This window comes from Pipra filicauda, unplaced genomic scaffold (assembly GCF_003945595.2).
Source record: "Pipra filicauda isolate LSUMZ 115617 unplaced genomic scaffold, ASM394559v2 scaffold93_size3172892_pilon, whole genome shotgun sequence".
In the NCBI taxonomy this organism is placed as follows: Eukaryota; Metazoa; Chordata; class Aves; order Passeriformes; family Pipridae; genus Pipra; species Pipra filicauda.
In genome coordinates this window covers 3,026,797-3,041,260 of record NW_024105131.1, presented here as the reverse complement: position 1 = coordinate 3,041,260, position 14,464 = coordinate 3,026,797, and the positions used below count along the sequence as shown (strand labels likewise).

General features: G+C 41.2%; 1 protein-coding gene across 1 annotated transcript in view; it reads left to right on the top strand.

Moving 5' to 3' along the window:
* MSRB3 (methionine sulfoxide reductase B3) overlaps nt 1-11,656 on the top strand; it is an 84,136-nt gene extending 72,480 nt beyond the window's left edge. The window contains 2 exon segments of the mRNA XM_027741477.2: nt 3,893-3,990; nt 8,942-11,656. Of these exon segments, the coding sequence (XP_027597278.2) occupies nt 3,893-3,990; nt 8,942-9,106 (263 nt within the window). The 3' untranslated portion in view covers nt 9,107-11,656.
* Nucleotides 11,657-14,464: the final 2,808 nt, after the last annotated feature.

Below are 14,464 nucleotides of genomic sequence, written 5' to 3'. Positions count from 1 at the left end.
TGTTTCTTCCTAGCTGGTATGTGTTACCATCCTTCAAAAGACAGCAGCCCTGTTACTGCTGCCCATCAGATGTGGTGAGCTAGACCTGCCAGAAGGCCATCACCCAGGGAGGGTTGATTCTCAGAATCACAGTTTGCAACGGGTCTCCTCCAGTGCCCAGCCTCTGCAGTGCTAGGGGCTACTGTTTCTCTCTGCTTAGCAGAAGCAGAGGAGATCCAAAATGGTCATCTTTCCCTCCCTCCCTCACCCCATTCCCTACAGGAGGATGTGCTTTACAAGTAGCCAGATAGCTTTCAAAATGGACCGAAGCTTTAATGCACAGCTAAGGGCAGTCTAAAATGTAGAGGGAGCCAACCATTTTGCAGCCCTACAGCTGGGAGGAGGTAGAGGCGCAAGAGGACAGGAGTGGGGGACTGGAGCCAGGGCGGCAGGAGAAGTGGCCTGGCACTTGCAAAAAGGGAGGCCACTACTGTGTCATTTACCACTTATAAAGACAGAGAGATCATATGAAGGGTCCACAAGGTTCTGGTTGGATTTCTATGTCACTAGGAGTTAGCTAATATGCAGGCAAGAAGACTGCTACTGCTACAGCTTTTTCCTGGCAGCTTTTGAAGTAGACCAAATGGCAAGAGAAGGCTTAGCAAACTATCAGGTGGGTTTTCCACTCTAGCACAGGAGAGGAAATGAGACAGCAAAGAGGGATTGATTTTCCTGGTCAGTTTGTCTCATCATGGCTGGGCTTCGCGAGCGAAGATTTGGGAAAGGTCTCTACCCACGTTTGTTGCAAGTGCGTTGGTGGCTGAAAAGGCCGATACGAGAAAGGCATGTCCGGTTGCAAAAGGCACAGCAGAAAGACTCCTTAGATGGTGTATTCTGCAAGGCACGATTCTTTCTGCGTTGCCTTTTCTCCTCAAGGGTGATCCTGCGTGCTTTCTCAAAGGCATCAGCAGCGTTATAGATGGTGTGTCTCCAGGTCTCCCGATTGGAGGCCAGAGTGGACCAGTTATGTTGATCAATATGGCCAAGGCTGAGATGTTGTTTCAGGGAGTCCTTGTATCTTTTCTTCGGGGCTCCTCTCTTGCGGCAGCCGGTGGCAAGTTCACCATAAAGCAGGATTGACTCATCAACTCAATGAGCAATTCACTTGTCTTCCTTTCAAGGTCAACAGACTGACAGTGTGTCTCACTGCACCCTTCAGGACCTTTTCTATTCCAAGGTTTGCTCAGTTTTCTGTCAACCCTAATGGAGTTTGTCCCAGGAATGCTCATGCCTGGGTCGCCATGTTGCTCAAGAAGAAATGACTTGACGGAGAGTTAAAATTCCAGACTGTAGAGGCACAGTCTGTTTCCTAGTCCCTCTCTTGGGGACCATATGTTGCAGTGGTGGAGCCTGTGGAGCATGTGTCACATGTAGCGTGAACTGACAGCCTAATCTGAAGTCACTCCAGTTGGGTACAAAGACTCCTTTAGGAGAAGCTTGCCTGTTTATAGAGGTTTCAGATGACTTCAGTTTTTAAAAGTGCATGGAGTGCATCTAAAGTAAATAATTTTTCTGTGGTGAATGAGAAGAGCAAAAGGAGAAATCTGGAGAAAGAAGAATACATGGTCTTTCTTAATGTCAAAGTTGACATAAACACGTCTCCTCCAAACCCCTCTCGCAAGATGACTTTCTCAGCAAGACACAGATTGCTTCAATCTCTTTGTAGCAGTCTTTGAAGCTTCCCCCTTATTGCTGTTATGGAGGAGGCAGGGTTATCTTTGAGAATTTCTGCAGCCCTGAAATGTGCCTCCTCCGAAGGCTTTCACATGATCAGGTAGCTGGTTGCTCCAAACAGCTCCCTCTTTGGAACTTCTCTGCCATCACACAAGGGTAAACTGGTATGTCTGTTTTGCAAAATTATTAAATTAAGAAAACTAAAAAGGCTTCATTAAAAATATTCTGACAGGCTCTATGTAAGGCCTCAATTTTTGTTAGACAGTGACTCAGCTAAGAAGATGATGAATGGCGTTGGAAAGGAGCCACCAATTAGGAGACATCAATTTTTCTGTCAACAGGATAACCCCTTTTACAAAACTTGTCATATGTTTACTTTTTTTCTGTTTGTGAAGGTGTTGTTTGGCAGCAATATTTTGCATGAGGGGAAGAATTTATAAATTGGGGTTTTTTGTGGTTGTCATTGCTGTATTGTTTTGAGTTCCTGTCTTGTAGGATATTTTCCTTGTTCAGGGTTCTTGCTCCTCAGTCAGTGTGCTGTCTGTAACCCTTCCATTTTTAATACTTGGAGGGGGGATGACTACTTATTTCTCCAACGAGTTCTGGAGTGGAAACACCTGTAATGGTAGTAGGCACCTTGGGAGCACAAGACTTGGGGATTGTAATGTGTTCAAGTAGCTTAGGAATGCTACTGTGTGTGTGTTCCCAAGAGGAAAAGAAATACATTTCTGAGCATTTATTTATTAAAAAAAAAATACATTTGTTATGCTTATGTCCTAGTAAATGTTCTTCCATACTTAATAATTTAAGATACAACTAAAGACATATAGATTTTTTTCCAGTTTACACGTTTTCTGTGCACACATTCAGAAAACTTGATAGCTTCCACATCTCCTTTTTACTGTATAGGAAATTTTACTCACTTTTCATATGGGAAGCTGTATATATCCTGTATTCATCTGCATGCAGTGATTTGCAGCTTCTGCTATGTTTCTTAATAGCTTATTGCAAGTCATTTTATGAAATCACTAGTAGCAAATGCTTAACAGATATTAGAAGAAAAAACAAGTTCTGTATTCTCAGGCATATGTGTAACATGTAGAGAGAGCAAGAGCTGTCTGTGCATATTATATTTGGCAAGAGACTGAATGAGAAGAACAGGTAGCTGGTGAGATTTCAAATGGGCACTGGTAGATGTCAACATCTTAAAGCCTGTCAGGTTCTTATATGAGAACCCTGCTTCAGGAAACGGAGCATTATGATGGTTTTTGAGAGGTGGCTGAAAAGTTACAGCTATGTAATGGGTTGTTTTTTACCTGTGTTGTGGAGAGGGGGAGACTTTACATGCAATAGTTAGAGCATGGAAGGTCATTATTTAGGTAAGTGGCCATTACTGGTAGGTCAGGTATATACCTTGTCATCATCTGGAGTCAGGTCATGCAGCTCAGTGCTCAGGTAGCAGCTGTGTTGAACATGCGCATTAGTGAGTGCAATTGTTTTATCCTGGATACAGACCACATGCAGACCACACACTAGTGTCTAATATAGGCGTAGTTATGGTTCCACTTGTCCACATCTGATCTGAAGCACTCATTACTGTTTTGAAATGAGACACAATAGTAGTCATCTCGCTGCCTCTAATGTGTGATGTGTCAGTGTCTGAGCACATCTTTCTGGGTTTGCTTTGGTGAAGGCAAAGATTAAGGCAGGTTTTGGGGCTCTAAATTGCAATTCCCCAAATCTTTTTAAAAAGTACCTTTAGACTGCAAAAGCAAAAGCACTTGTGTTTTGTAAGATCTTGCTGTTTATCTTCAGGGTGGAATTTGTGCTTTTTTTAAACTGATGTTGAGGCTGAATCTGGCTTACCTGAGCAATCATGTTTGTTCACGAGCTAAACTGCTACCACTGCTTTTGGTGGAGTGCAGGAATCCCTGTGGAGATGGAAGATGGGCAGCTAGTGGCAGCTTAGTCCTTTCCTGTAAACAACTTTGTATTTAGGGGGTAAGGTGTTTTTCCAAAGTACCTAAGTGATTTAGGATAAAAAAATCTCCATTTCATTTATTTCCAGGCTCTGGAGTGAGATAAACATTTTTCAAAGTGTGATTCTATCCTGCTTTTTACAATGCTATCTGCCACAAAGACACCCTCTTTTCCTACCTGTCTTGTTCCTCTTTTCCAGGTTGGCCTTCCTTTTATGATGTGATCAGTCCCGATGCAATTACTTTCAACGATGATTTCTCCTATGGGATGCATCGGATTGAAATATCCTGCAGTCAGGTTAGTTTATAGCACGCACAGACCGTTCTGATGGCAAAGGCTGCAAAAACCATTACAGCGTGCTGTAGTTTCCTTGAGATTTGCAAACCTTTCAGTGCTATTAAATAGTAACCATTGTGAGAGGGCACAATGGGTTGTAGGTATAACAGCTGAGTGGAGCGAGCTGAAGGCACAAAGGGCTCATTGGAATGCACATTGTTGTCTCGTGAGATTTAGCAGAGCAGATTTAAATGGTTGGGCTCAGTGCTGAGTTTACAAAAATAGTCTTCCTGAAGAGGGTCCCTACAAAGGAGCTTCTGAGCCTGAGGCTGAGCCTGACTCCACACGTGAGTAGTTGAGAGAAGTTGAAAGCAATGGAGCGACTGTCTGTGTGCTGATTCCATCACTCTACATTATTGTGCAGCCGTGCTAACTCATTCCCAACACTCATTCCCAGCACAGTCCTAATGGCTACTTCAAACAATCCCATCTGCCAGAATAATGAAGTCAGTAGTCCTTCAAAAGATGCCCAAATTTTCCGTTATCTGTCTTGTTCTACTTTCTCTCATCCTTTGTGCTGCCCTCCTTTCTATGAAGGGAATGGCATAGTCATTACCTAGCAAAGGGAGAAGCTGCTGCATTGGTGTCCAGCAGATGTACCCAGCAACTTGCAGTCCTCTAGCTCCACATGCTCAAACTCCTCCTGAGAGAAGCAGCAGCTTCATTTGAGCAGTAATAATTTGCTGTTCTCCTTCCAGACAGTATTGTTGAGGGGGTTACTGATTTCATGCCTGACAATATGCATCCTTACTAGTCAGTCAGTCCTCATGTATAACGCTCAGTGAGTTAAGAAACTTCTCAAGAGTATCCGTTACCTTCAGTCTGCGTAGAGCATTTGGCCCAATATGTTAGTCAAAGTAATGCGTCTGCTACTGTGTCATGTGTACTACATAATTCTGTCATTTCTACTCTGATTATATGCTTTAGAAGATCCATTCAACACTTTATGGGAACATCCATTTCCCTAAATTCCCTAGCAAGGTAGCAATGGGATGGCAGATTGGGAAGCTTACGCTTCACCAGTGGTTACTGGCATAACCAAAAATGCAATCCAGTCTCTTTAACTCTGCTTAGTAGGCCTGAATAGTGCTAAAATCAGCTTACTGCCAACTTCTGAGCCTGTATCTGTTGACACACTTCAAGAGATGGCCAGAGCTCCTGGAGAAGCCCAAGGCAGCCTGTGGTCAGGCCAAGGAATCTGGGAATGTCATTTACCTGTTGCCAAACAAAATAGTGTTAGCAGAACCTGAGACCAGCAGTATTAGCAGCAGTCACCTGCAGACACCATAAAATCAAAGCAAAACCAAACCCAAAACCTGAATTTGAAGGAAAAAATACGACCAAGGTTGCTATATAATCCAATAGCAACTTCCTACCAGCTATTCCAACTTCCCAGGGCAGTAACCCCACAGATGATCAAGTCACACAGAAAAATAGCTTGGGGAGTGATGAACATCTTTGCAGCCAGTGCTCAGCACAGTTAAATCTGTCACATTGTGTATCTATAACAAAACCATTTCCTCCCCTCCTTGGAGCACCAGGAGTGTGAATCACACATACAGCTGCAAAAAAAATGCAGTTTTACTGCAACCTGAAAAGCAGTGGGATTGATATGGCAGGCCTTGGTAGAAGTGAAGAGAAATACCTTCTCCCACACTGCAAATGATATTAATGATGAAGAAGTAGTTGATTTTTCTTTAAAAGTCCTTCCACTTGTCTGAGGGAATAAAAAAAAATCTCTTTTAATGCTCTCCATTATAGAAAGCAAACACTGGGTGAAAAATCACTGTAATATTAATCAAATACATCCATGGGATTATCCTAGAAATAACTTTCACAGTTTTTTGGAAACACGTCACCCTGAGTGTATTTAAAAAGTCAATGAGTAGTGACAGATAGAAGTTAATACAAAGGCATTTGAGGAATACTGTAAACTGGTTACATCTCTCTTTTTTTCCTCCTTCCTGTTCACGAGTCCCTTCCCCTGTGGTCTCCCTAGCTACTCTTTCTACCTGTACAAATCAGTAAAATTCCATAGTCACAGAAGCACTGTTTGCACACCAGTAGCTTTGACTTTGCTACGGCAGCTGACTCCAGGCTGCTTTCCATGCCTCCCAGCAGCATATTAGAACCAGGAGGCTTGGGACATCCAAGCATCCTGACAGTTAGCAGTGACCCCCCTTTTCTGCTCCCAAGCACATATTTCAAATGCTTTAACTTATTTCCCTGTCCAAGTGCATTCTGGCCAATATATTTATGTGCAAGGCTGCAACAGATGATTGTTTCTTTTTCAGAGGCTTTCCAGGCATGTATATATGTCCTAAAAAAATGGTCAGCAGGACAGTAGTCAATTCATCCTTTATACTCTCAGCTGAGGGCCAGGTTTCTTATACTGTGATACACAGGATTGAATTACATTTCTGTTTATGGCAGATGAGTTATAGAATCCTCTACACAGAGAATTGCCACATAAATTCTTAGTTAGGGGTAATCTCAAAAGGTTACAAATTTTGCAGTAATCCAATCCTGGTGTGATTCTGCCATCACAAGAAGGTGTAATGAGACTACCTCGGACTCTCATACAACTTTTCAGGTTTTGTGAGGAAAACCTTTTTGACAGATTGTCTTTATAGTCTGTATGTGAGTATATTACTCCTACAGACCATTTCTCTCTACGGTTTCTCTTGTTCTGTTTCTGTTCAGTAGAGAGGGAGTGATTTATCTTTTGTTAAATGTTAATCTGGAAAAGATCTGTTTAACACTCCCAGCCAGGAGGTTTTGAAGCATTCTTAGTTGAAATGAGATTATTTAATTAGGATGCTGAGCATTTAGAAAAGTACTCTCTCTGGGACACTTAATTTTTTTTATTTTTTTCCCAAGGTATGGAAAAGCTTTATAGTCAGGTGAAATGCCTCATTGTTAGATACCCTACTCTGAGAAAAAGCTCAAATTTTCATCCCAAACTGCCTAGAAAAGGCCTTCAATATAAAGGAAAATGAAAAAAAAAAAAGCAGTGAAGAATGGAGGAAATGGTAGCAAGACAGCAGTCTTTCAGGAACAAGACTTGAAGCTTTGTTTCTCTAGGTCCTATTCAACTTTCCTTTGCCTTTGCCTTATTTGCCATGTTTTATCTTCCTTCCTTACAAAGCTGAGCAGCTGCTGCTTAACCCAGTCATCCATGCCATTTTCCATTGCCTCTGGGAACACATCCTGCTGATACCATGGGCTAGAAGCCCTCAGTTGTTATTGGGGTCCTTGCAGGACTGCCATGGCTGTCTTAGTGACTTCCAGGAGCAGGGAGCCTGCCCTGGAATGTGTCTGTAAGAGTGGGACCGACAGGTGGGAGAACTGAAGCTTCATATGCTTACCTGTCCTGCTCCTGGAGGCAGTGAAGAGTATTGTTTCAGCTGTCATTAAACAAGAAGAGTTTCTGTCCTGCCTAGCTAGTGTGAAAGCCTTCCCCAGCCTTTCAGTCTGTTGAGACAGTTTAACCTGAAGGCAAGACTTTACCTGCTTCTACAGACACCCTTCCTGCTGCTTTGTTAAATGAAAGGCCATAACAGCAGGAGAACATTAGCAACACATTAACTGCAGGGTAGAGATTTGCTGTTGCTAATTCATTCACAGTTTGGAATAATCACTATTGCCTCTATGTATTTGGAGTACTATGAATTAATTAAATGTTTAGAATAATTTGCAGTCTTTAATTTTTGCAGTCTGACTGCGAGCCCAGGAGCAGCTCTGTGATCTCAATTACATCATTCCAGCTCTCACTGAGATCAGCTATTGACTTGCAAGGCCGAGGCTCTTTGGTAAAACAGCATGACTTTCCTGTTCAAGATAAATATTTCTCCAGTGCAAGGTTTTATTTTTTTATTTCTTGTGGCAGGCTGTAAAAATGAACTTGTGGAATTTAGGCAACTAATTACAAGAAGTTCTAATTACCCATTTAAGTTGTCAGCCATAATGTGCAGTGATAGTAATCTTAATTTTTGAATAAGGTTCAATGGGATTAGCTTCTTCAAAATATTGCACTCTTCTGTAAAGGACTGTTACCTTTCTTACAGACAGGAGCAGTAGTGTTCATCCTGGGTACCACTGCAAGTGTCTGGGTCTTATTCATACAGACCAAAGGTAGTTTCATATTTCTTACAAAAAGCAAAGTTCAGCATAATTTATAATTACTCCCAACTAAAGATTATTCATTTAGAAATATTGTACATATCTTTACTACAGGTCTTTTTCAGTCACCTGTCCCTATCTCCTATATACTACAGAAATTATTAGAGATGAATAGGATGAGCTCCATCCCCTCTGGGGGCAAGGAGCATTGGAGCCCCAAGAAGAACCCTGATGCTCAGAAGATGCCAGGCTGTAGAAAGGAAAATAAAAAAAAGACTGTGAGGGTACACTCCGAAGAATATCTTCACTGGTTTAGGTCCTCGCAAGGATCACCGATGTTTTAATGTTTTTTTTTTTACCGAGGGGTGTAGCAGATAGCTGCAGGCTGAGGAGAACCCAGAGCTCAGGCTGTCCCTTTCTTCCACAGATATCCTTAACAGCATTAAGTGAAACGTGGGCGGTGCTGCCCTCGCCACCTTTTTTTTAACTGAGCTCCTGCCATGAGGTCATTCCAGAGACAGGCGGCTCCTCTGAGATAGTGGTCCAACCAAGCATACTCAACAGCATGACAGGAAACACCCAGGAAATTTGGACTTGGAGTCTTAGGTGCCTGTAGTATCTCAGAAGATCATCTTCCTGGATCACTCTTACAAATAAATGTAGGTTGTAAATCCCACCTGAAAGGGCGATGTAGGCACCAGTGTGCTTCCTATTAGTCACTACGTAATACCACAGTGATGCCGTCGAGCTGCACAGAAACACAGTGATACTCTATTGTATTTTGTTTCAGTGTGGTGCTCACCTGGGGCATATTTTTGATGATGGACCTCGCCCAACTGGCAAACGGTACTGCACAAACTCTGCTTCATTATCTTTCAAGCCAGCAGACAAGAGCAACGCTGGAGAAGGCAGCGGTAATGCCAGTCCTGCCCAAACAGGCAAAGCTGAGCTGTAGGAAGAAGCAAAGCCTGCAGAAAACTGCGCTGATCCCGCAAGGAATGTTTTTTAAGTTGCCTGCTCTCTTATATCCTAAGAATGTTCAAATATATGAAAGCATTTTGCACCATCCTTCTTCTTCCTCACTTTTCTCGGAACTGAGGCCTTGCCTGCCAGTGCATTTACTATATAATTGGATTGAAAAATGTGTTTGCTGAGTCCACAGGTTTTCTTTTCCTTTATTTTCTTTGAGCTTTCTTTGGGGAACCTTTAAATTGAGAGGCTTTGACATCATTAGTTAATTAGTTTCTTCTTAATGCTATGTTACTCTAGGTTTGAGCACTATTCCTTTTTGTGTGGGAGATGGGACTTATCTTTATCTCCAGTCTAAAGGAAACTTCTGGATATAAGAAAATCCTGAATTCCTAGTGCGTCTCTGCTTTGTTCTGACTTGTGAGGCATGCAGCCTTTGGTCATATGTATTCAGCCATCTCCCAGCATCAGCCACACCCTGCAAAAACTTGTGGTTATGACTGTTCCTTCCCAACTGAGAGGGGTGAATGAGATGTTAAGACCATCCTTTGGCTAATTTACTGCCAAAATTTCAAGGGTGTGGTTGAGAGGATGTAAACATTATCTCACCATCTGTTTCCCCTTTGTTTGGTATTTAAATCAAGGTTTTAACTAGTAAGGCTCACTTTTGCAGGCTACTAATGAGGCTTTTTCTGTTTGTGAGGCCTGTTCAACAAGTGTAAAGCAAATCTGAATTAAAGCTGAAAGCTGCAGGGGGTAATTATATGGACAAGTGCAGAGATAAACTTGCAAAGTGAAGTAGATGAGGGATGACAGTAGGCTCTTTATCGTGTCCGTTTCTACAAGGATTCAGAAACATGACGGAGTGCTAGAAGGGAGTTTAGAAATGAATGCAGTAGAAAGAGGGAGACCCTCCTGAAGTATTCAGTTTTAAAGATTATCTGGTCTGGATGCATACTGTCTACAAGACCCCAGCCTTTAATTTGTGCAGTTGTGGCGTAGGACATGAGTGACGGGGTTGGTGTAAGAAATGAATTTGAAAAAAGCCTGTAAGAGCTCCAGAAATTTTCATGTAGAAAAATTTGGTGTCCCATAACTTATTTTTCTCATCTGCTTTTAGATTTTGGTCAATAATAGTTTGTCTAAAATTGTGCATAATACTGTTCTTTAAGCTATATTATACAATATTTGCTAACACCACTTTGCCTTTAAACACTGAGAGACTTAATATGGTATTTACTTTTATTAGCAAACTTTGTGACTAACGTGTTTGGATCCAATTTTATTTCCAGAAGGAACAAAGCAACCACTGATTTTTATGGAAGCAGGATTGAGGTTTTTATGTCAGGGATAATAAACATATTATCTAAAGTGCAAACATCCTTCAGTTAAAATATAGCTACCGTGAAAGCATATGGAATGGTCAGAGCTGCCTTTTTTTTTTTAGCAACATAGGAAAGACATGAAAAAACCATACAGTACCTTAACATTAAATAGAGGCAAATAAGGATGATAAATATTTACAGCAGAAACACTTGGCTTTGCGGTAGCGAGCACGAGCACCTACTCAAATGAGTATTTCCCCAGATGTCATGCAAGGAATTGCTCATTGGCTGCAGGAAAGGTTGTGCAGTTTGACCTTTGGTGTTTCAAGGCGGTTGAGTTTCTCCTAGTCTCATTGTTTTTTAGCAATTTCTTCTATGAGGACTGCTTTTATTCCTTGCTTTTATTTAAAGAAAAGCAGTTTTTCTCTACCACATTTTCTGACCTAAACATAAAAAAGACAGCATCTATAAAAATGTGGTACATAAATGTAGTTTAATTCCGGATTGCTGTTCGATTTAAGTGTTATCAAATTTCAGTATATTCCTGCCTTATGTTAAAGAAATATATTACTTAAGCTTCAGAACACAGTAATGTATGCTGTCCTACAGGAGATTTATTTTTGCAGGATATGGAATGCAATGAAATGAGTCAATATGGTGAGGTGTATGTGATCTCTGGGAGTTAGATCATAGGAAATGCATTGTTCTCATGCACAAACTATACCACAGCACAGTGCAAGGTAATACAGATTTCCTTTTATTGCTCTTAGAAGGTGCTAGTAAGAGCTAGTATTGAACTGTCCAAATTTGGTTCAGTCTGGTGATGATCATGACAGAGGAAACTTGGGAGCTGAGCGTCATGTATAGAATAAGAGAATATTTCTGTATGTTTAAATTTTGCACTGTCTAGATGCTTATAAAAACTGAATGCAAACTGTGTAGAAATAGCAAACTATATTTTCTGATATCTCTATTTTACTCAGATGTTTAAATAACATACCTTAAAAATCATGTAAGTCACACATGTTATTTATATACACTATATATATATAAAATTGCACATGTTTTTATATATATATATGTACACACACATATATTATTCAAGTATAATTTTAGCCTTCTGTACCTTTTTAAAAAAAACCTTTCCTTAAGAGGGTTCAATACTTTTAAGAAATCAAATATACATTTTTCAAATTAAATTTGTTTTCATATATTTGTTGTACACAAATATAAAATAAATAAATATTCTTTATAAATAATTCTGTTCTGCTTCCTTATTTTTCTGGTTTTATGTCAGATTTTTGCACCCCTAGCTGCAGCATGTCTTAGGGAACTGCTTTTACTTTGCTCAACTTTAACTTAGCAGCAGTTTTAGCCACTTCTGAGAGATGCAGTGTGGGATGTGGTGAGTTGCAGGCAGGCATGTTGTAGAAGCCCTACAGTGCCCAGGTTCAGTCTGAAGTGGAGAAATTTAGCTGGAAAGTTGGTTTCTGCCGAAGTTTCATCTCCAAGGATGCAGGTTTGGAATACTGCACAGGCAGAAGGTTAAGGCTACTCAGGAAATCAGCCCTGCAGTGGATTTTAAAAGAGGGAGGGGCAGAGGTTGCAGGTGGTTTTTAAACCAGCTTCCATGTTTGTGTTTGTGGGAACCAAAGAGTTACACCAAACTTAATTCCCTTGCTAATTGTTCTCAAGCATTGCTGAGTGTCCAGATGACACACTACAGACTTTTTTTACAAGTTTAGTATGAGCCATCTTAGTCCAAAAATTAATCCCTTGTGGCCTTCTGTGTCCCACCCTTCCACTGTAGTTCCCTCTCAGAACTGTTTGATATTTCTGAAATGAGGTACTAACTTGCACCCGCTAAAAAGAGATGCAGGGCTGGATGCTCCATGGGGGCTTTGCCATGTGCTCCCAGCAAAACCTGGACAGTCCATCAGCACCCAGAGGTGCTGTGCTGAGGCAGGTCTTCAGAGGCCTGCAGTTCTGTTGCTGGTGCTGGCTTGGCAGTAGACATGGAGGATGGCTCTGTGCTCCAGTCCAGCTCAGGACAGGCTGTGTTTTTCAGGGCATGGCATGCAGTTATTCTTAACACATGTACACCCCACCACTTCAAAACCAGGGCAATTTCTATTGAGAGACACTCTCTCTGCTCCTCTGTTCCCCAGGGTGCCCCAGCCACAGGGTGGGAGAAGCAGTGGTGGCAGGATCAGCAACATGAGGCCAATTAACTAACTGCTTTGAGATTCTCTTATTGTTGTAGCTTTATGGCTTCCATATATTAAAGGCACCTTAATTGTAAGCCTTCTTCACAAGTTCTATCAGGTCTCATACACTAAAAAAACCTCAGTGTGTGTATATGAAGTGGTTAAAACTGAGGCCTTACTGCAGTGACTACAGCATACGAATAAGACAGAATCATTAGTCAGCGTTTCTGTTTGGGTAACTGCAAAGAATGCAGTCACAAACATCCAAGTATGGATGTGGATGTCGGTACTCAATTGTACTGAATGTTCTCAGTCTTTATTCACTTAGTTTTGTTTTCCAGTCCATTTACCCAACTGAATTTTTTAAGCCATGAGGCTAGACCTTCTCTAACAGAATTTTTGGTGTATATTCATTTTTTCTTATTGTTCAGTATGTTACAAAATGTCTGCAGTTAAATGTCACTCGATGGCCAGCAGTCCTCTTGTCCTTCACCCATGATCTTGGAGGGGATGTGAAATACATGATATGGACTACTTTTCTTGTCCTAACTCAGGTTTCAAAATCGTTCCCCCTCTCTTCCTCTCCTTGAAGGAATTTGAGGAGGAAAACAAAGCAGATGTCAGCACTTTCTCCATTACAAGCAGTGTGCTCTATATCCACTTGTTTACAGAACAAATGGCAGACTATTCAGTGGCACCAGAAGCAAATTTGTCAGCTTCCAAGTTCAGTAGAGTAAGAAAAAATATTGCTTAGCTCATTGGCAAACTGAACTAATAGTTCTTGTTTTATTGACTATTAAAATGAGGCCACCTACAGGTCCTACAATAAACCTGCAAAAATGTTTAATCCTCCATATGTGAAGACCTGCATTCCAGTCTGCCTTGCTTCTGCTTCGTTATAAAGAGAAGTTGTACATCACAGGGCCTGACTAGGCTTTTCAGATCAAAGCCATGACAGCAGCCAACAACTACATTGCTTTTACAGTCACTTACCAAAAAAAAAGGTGAGATAATACATCCAAGGGTGCCCTGATGAAATCACTGGAATAGCCAAACTCCGAGCAGTGATGCTCTGAAATCCTTTTACACAGCTTACCAGTGTAGTAGTAAGTGCACTAAGCAAAAAGGTCTCAGTTATGTCCACATGTTTTTGGGACGGGGATACACTTGAGCAGCCCAAATCAAGAAGGAAAAGTGCACTCAGAAGCCTTCCTCAGGACCTTCTAGGACTTGTAGCCAGTCTTCTTAGACCTTTAGTTTAGCCAATATAGGCCAGCAGAAAAGAGAAATGGTTCCAGAAAAGAAAAGAGAAGAGGCTCCCAGTTTCGAACTCCTGTTTTACTCACCTCTTGTTAAACAGCTTGCAAACACCGAAGACATTTCACTCTGCAGATGCATTCTCAGTTGCTTCTCTTTGTAGTTTTAGTGTAGATGATGACTGTGTTCTAACTTCTTTTAGCCAGGAATTTTACTGCCCTATTGCAACAGATCCATTTCCATCCCCTCCATTTTCAGTTATTGCAAGGATTTGCTTCTGTTTTGTTTTTCAGTAGATGGCATTCCGGACAATGGTATATTATTATTTTCTTTTCACTGTAGAATAAAAGCTATCTGGACTGTGGCTTCATCTTGTCTTAGACCTTGTACTTCTCACTTCTTGTATGCCAAAGTGGAAGGAATATATGTTCCCCAAAATACAAGCAATCACCTACTGGCAATATAAGAACCATGACAAGCTGTGTGTGTCCACTTGCTGGGAAAAGTAGCAGTTATTTGGAAAAGCAAAAAAAATACATCTTTGTTGGCCTGTTA